General features: G+C 36.2%; 1 protein-coding gene across 1 annotated transcript in view; it reads right to left on the minus strand.

The window, feature by feature from the left end:
- The window catches only part of ROCK1 (Rho associated coiled-coil containing protein kinase 1), a gene marked incomplete at both ends in the record, with an annotated part of 149,455 nt that extends 143,455 nt beyond the window's left edge, over positions 1-6,000 (minus strand). Inside the window, one exon of the mRNA XM_079718169.1 lies at positions 5,908-6,000. Coding sequence (XP_079574295.1) covers positions 5,908-6,000 — 93 coding nt within the window. The remainder of the gene's footprint in view (positions 1-5,907) is intronic.

Raw genomic sequence — 6,000 nt, forward strand, 5'->3', positions numbered from 1 at the left:
GAGCCCGCGAGCCTAGAGCCGGTGCTCCACAACAAGAGAAGCCACCACGATGAGAAGCCCGCGCACCGCAACGAAGAGTAGCCCCCGCTGGCTGCAACTAGAGAAAGCCTGTGCACAGCAACAAAGACCCAACACAGCCAAAAATAAATAAATTTTAAAAATAAATAAATAAAATAAAATAAAACTGGTAATTTACTCTTTGTTCATTATAAAATATTATATGTGGTTCCTTCTTCTGGATTAAAAACAGCTCTGACTCAAGAGATTAATGAATGGCCCAATTCATGTCTCAGCTATTACTCTGAGCCACCTCTCTATACACCCACAGGGTTCTTGTAGTGCAAGAAGGGCTGTTTAACAGAACAGTGAAAGTATAAGGTACACACAGAAAGACAGTAAGATAACTAAATCTCTGTAAACCAGCTCCCAACTGTCTTTTTTATCAATCTGAACCCTTAGCACAAAGTAGGTATGTTATAAATCATGACTAAATGAATAAACAATCTCCAAAAGCCCCTCCTCATTCTACTGAATCTGAAGTAAATGTCTCCATTGTCAGTAACAACTGGCTTGGACACTTCAAATAAAGTACAGCTGGATTATGAATTTACAAGCATGGTTTGAAGCACCAGATAAATTACTTTGCACTTAGAGAAGACAATAAATATCAACTTCCAGCCTAAGCACAGTGACTAGCATATAACAGGAATACTATAAATATGACAAAAATAATAGTTAGCAATTAACAAATGCTTACTAAATGCCACATGTTGTGATAATTGCTTTGTCTACATTATTTAGTCTTTACGAAAATCTAGTACTATTACCCCTCCACTTTCCTGAAGATGAAACAAGCTTTGAGAGGTTAAAATAATTCACCTAAAATCATCTGGTAAGTACACGACAGAGCCTACATTTGAATCCACGTTTAGAACCTACACAAAGATTTGCTGAATGAATGACCTCAAAACAGTCTGATCCAAACTAACCGGATATGCAACAGATACTGGTAACACTCATTAACTCATGAATTATGAACACTAGCAAGCATATAGCTTTAAGGCCCAAAGATTTAATGACCTCAAGTCTTTTCATTCCACCAACAGTAATATAACCCCAAATGTGATCAATGCAACTGGCAGGACACACAGAGGGACTATACAGCAATAATCTAGAATCTAGAATGCTAGCCACAATCTTTTGAAATAATCCAACATGTGACCTAGGATTGTCAAAGTTAAAGTACACAACAAAAGTTCCATTTGAGTGACAGGCACACTAGCAGTGTTAATGACAAAACAGGCAAGTTATGTGACATGAAGCTTATTTTGGAATATTAGTAATTTGAGTAAAAATATGACATCCAAGTAGAGATGCCTAATAGGCAGTCAGGTATTTAGGATTCAAAAACAGCAAAAAGACTAAAAAATAAAGACCTGGATATCATGGGTACAGAGATGACAGCAGCTGAAGATATAAGAATGGATGAATTCTCCAAGACAGGTGAAGAGAAAGCTAAGTATTACGGGCCAAAGACTGAGGCTGAAGGAAAAAGAAGTCAGCAATGTAAAGATGGAAAAGCACTAGGTCAAGGAAGCCCAGAAAAAGAGAATTTAAAGAGGAAAAACTCAAAACTTCATTTACATTTGCCTTCTACATTCTGAAAGACTAATGAATGACAGTAGCAGCAAATACGTACAAAGGGGACAGCAGTGTTGGAACTCAGTATGCACTGTTCATCTATTATTGGTTGCCTTCCCTCTATGCCACTCACTCATTGCTACGCCTCCACCAACTAAACAAAACTAGAAAAAAAGGTCAGAAACAAAAACTAAAAAAAAAAGATGCTACAGTCAGCTTTATTTTCAAGAAATGTATGTCAAACTTCAAGACAAATATATACCTAACCTTCCCACTCACCTGCCTTTGTTTTTCCTTTTTAGTTTACAAATTATAGGCATTTTTGCCTCTGGAAAAATAAACGTTAATTAAACTCCATTCCTTACTGTTTTCAGAGGTATCCAAAGCTATTGAAAAATTGTTAACAAACCTTAGATAAAATAATTCTAAAGTTTAAAAAAAAAGTTGGAAAAAGAAAAACAGCTCTTGATAATCATTATAAACTATAACATGGACAGTAAGAGAACCATTTGGACACTGGAAAGAATCTGACTTACAGAAAACCAACGCTGAATAATTTGGATAATCTAGGAAACGAGTGAATAGGTACCGTATTACTTTAGCATCTGCAGACTATTTTAGCATTTACATTTGCAATATGAAAAATGGGCTTACCTGGTTTTTAAAATAAATTATGTGTTCAAGAAAAAGTTGAAGAAATCATTTATCAGGGCTTCTCCCAGCTACATTATTTTATAACTACTAATACTCAACAAAAAAAGCTGTTTTCTTTGTGGGTGAGGTGGTTTAAAAGACTTATGCCAGGGGCTTCCCGGGTGGCACAGTGGTTAAGAATCCGCCTGCCAATGCAGGGGGTTCAAGCCCTGGGCCGAGAAGATCCCACATGCCGCGGAGCAACTAAGCCCGTGCACCACAACTAGTGAGCCTGCACTCTAGAGCCCACGAGCCACAACTACTGAAGCCCACGCGCCTAGAGCCCGTGCTCCACAACGAGAAGCCACCGCAAAGAGAAGCCCCCGCACCGCAACGAAGAGTAGCCTCTGCTCACCACAACTAGAGAAAATCAACAGGCAGCAACGAAGACCCAAGGCAGCCAAAAATTAATTAATTAATTAAATTTTTAAAAAAAAGAGTAGGTCTAGTCAAGAAAACATAATTTGACAACTTTATTTTCTGAGATTACCAAAAAAATATTAGAACTTGAGTGTTGCACATGGCACATAATACATACTCAATAAGTATCAGCTAAATAAAGCAACAAAGGCCAAAATAATAGGGAAAGTCAATCCATTTAAAAAGGGTATTGTTCCTACAATACATGAGATGTCCAAAGTCCAGACAGGGAAGAGTAAAAACAGACTCACTGAAAAAGATGAAGCTGCCTGGTAGGTCATTCTGCATGGTTGAATAAATGAATGAATGTTTGATGATAAACATAAAATAATCATGCAAAGAAAATTCATGTTATATGCTACAAAACTGGAAAAAGGGTTCTGCCTCCAAAGAAAAATTCAATCTTTACCAAGTTCAGATTAATATAATAAAATTCAACAGCTATCAATAAGCAATTATGGAACTCAACAGAAAAAAGGGGATGGAGGAATATGTCTGTTGACTATGTTCTTTTAGGTCTTGGGCTCCAAGATACTTGGCTGTCCTAACTGTGAGAGGGCATGACTACCTGCCTACTTTCTTGACTCTTCCTCTTTGTTCTTTACCCTTTTATCATTGTATCAGTTTCAACTTGCACCTGTGTGCAAATGATTTCCAAACTGTTATCTTTAATTATGAGCTCAGTTTCATATCTCCAATAGTCTACAGATCTACAGATCTAGTCTACAGATGTCTTTGTGGTTGTCCTACTATCCCCTCAAACACAACAAATATAAAACTGAATTTATCCAAAAAAAGTTCTTTTAAAAAACAAAAAATAAGAACAAACAACAACAAAAAAACTGAATTTATCTGTTGCCAATTCTTCCCAAGCGATTTCCAAACCTGACTTGTTTTCACCAGTCTCCCTATGACCCAGGCTTAAAATTTTTAGTCATCTAACTATTCTTCTTGGTTGCCCTTTCTCCCCAACCCTGCCAATCAAATTCCATCAACTCTCCTTCCCCATTCTAATGCCCCAATTTTGAGCTTCAATCAGTGCTGGACTATTACAATAATTTTTTTAAAAACTTCAAATCTCACCCCATCTCCGGTCTCTTTCCACACAACCCATCCTGCACACAACTACCACATTCATCTTCATTCACCCTAGCACAGTCCTGTTTATAAATATTTAATAGCCACAACATACTGAATAAAATCTAAACTCCTTAGCCTAGCAATCAAATCCTCCACACTCTAACCCCAATCTATCCTTCCAACTTTATCTTCTGTTCCCCTAGCATGTGCTAGCCCGTCATGTTTCCACCCTCTGTTCATGTTATCTTCCACTCCCCCTTTGACTACCCTCTATCTAAATCCTATCCATCCAGCATACAGCATACTGTGGCTCTCTCAACTCACAGAGTTCTTGCTTTCAATATCCAAGAGTGTTTATTACCTATACCAGTCATTTGAAATTTGTCACATATTTTCTCAATCTGTTAAGTGTTTTGCTTTATTTTTGTGTATATGTGTGAGATTAGGACTTGTTTTTCGAAATAGATTGGACTTTCAAGGAAAGAATTCATAACTTACATTTCCTTATATCCTCCATATTTCAATAAATTTGTGAGGTTCCCACCAAATGAAGCTACGGCAAGAGGCTAGAAGACAACTAAAACAAACCAAAAAAACTCCTACTAAACCCTCCCTGTAACACTGCTTCATGGAATAAGGAGATCAAAAAGCAAAGTAAAATCAAGAGATATACAAAAATTGGATAAATATTAAAAGAAGAACTAGACTTCTTAAAAGTCATAGAAATCCTTCCTAGAAAGATAAGTTCTAATTCCCTCTCTTATTCAATAAAATGTTTTCAATTGTATTAAGCATCAACCCTCTTTTTTGTTTCTCTATATGAAGAGCATCCATAATGTGGGTGAGACATTTCAAACATACAACCCACAACTCTTATTTCACAGTCAAGGATGTTTAGAGTAATTTAGAAAGCTTTGGGGAGAAACTTTCTTGTAGATCCATATATGTTAAAAAATATATACACAGGTATTTAGAGTAACTGAAATGCATGGTAATTTTAAATGATCTACATCATTTTCCTGATTCAAGATGAGATTTTAAAATGGTATTATTTCTCTGAATGGCATTATTTAATTCACCTAATTTTAATCCCAAATACTGTGGACATCTAACATTAATTCTCTGAGAAGGTTGTAAATTACTATCCATATACATATTCCTTGAAACTTTTAAGATAATGTGGTTTTGTCTGGGCCAAAATAGGATTATTACATAACTTTTGGTTGTTCAGTAAAAGAAAAACTTGCTTACAAATAGTTTGCAACTATTAGTATTAGGAGAAATTGAAAAAACTTAAGAACTCCAGTTATCTACAGATAATTAATTATTCATGCTATCAACCACTGAAGAATTTTTTAAATAGTGTTTCGGCCTTTCATATCATAAAAACTTCTCAGGATGTTTCAAAAGTTATAATGTTAAGCACAACACCACCAAAAAAGGCAATTATGACAAAATATCTGTGCAGTACTTTTGTAATCAACAATACTGTAAAAGATGTTAATATCGTGATGACCTACCATCAGTTATCTTGGATTATCTTGGATAATAGTCCAGCAAAAAGTTCCTCAGACTCAAATCACCTATGACATTTTGGTTCAAAAATCACTTCCTCAATATCGATTCCACATTGTCACAAGTCTAAAAATTAAACCCCTAAGGAGCTAAATAGCTGTAAATGGAAAGCAGTCTTTTCCAACCTTACTGTCAAACCGACAGGAAGGATTAATATTACTAAGATCGCCATTCAACAAACTATATACGTAGTAATGACTTTGACGTGGTAACTTTTTATATGATCGCCTGCAATAGAGGTTTATAAGTATCTTTTGTGTAACGATGAACTGAGTCAGAGCTAAAAGTTCAGAGAGTGCAGAGCCAGTCCAATGATAAATAGGGCGACGGCATGAGCTTTCAATGGTACTCCAAGACTCTTCAGGAAAAACACCAGATTTTGGTGTTTTCCAAGATGATGCACACCTGAAACTTTCTTTTGCAGATACCAGACTGAAAGCAAGAGGAAGGAAATAAATACAGAACCTCCGACAAGCAAAAGAGAACAGTGCTACTCACCAGCAAACAATCTGAATTCACTTCCGATTTGGGATCCCGCAGCAGGTTGTCGATTTTTTCAAACCGAGTCTCAAAACTGTCCCCAGTCGACAT

This window comes from Hyperoodon ampullatus, assembly GCF_949752795.1.
Source record: "Hyperoodon ampullatus genome assembly, chromosome: 13".
NCBI lineage: Eukaryota > Metazoa > Chordata > Mammalia > Artiodactyla > Ziphiidae > Hyperoodon > Hyperoodon ampullatus.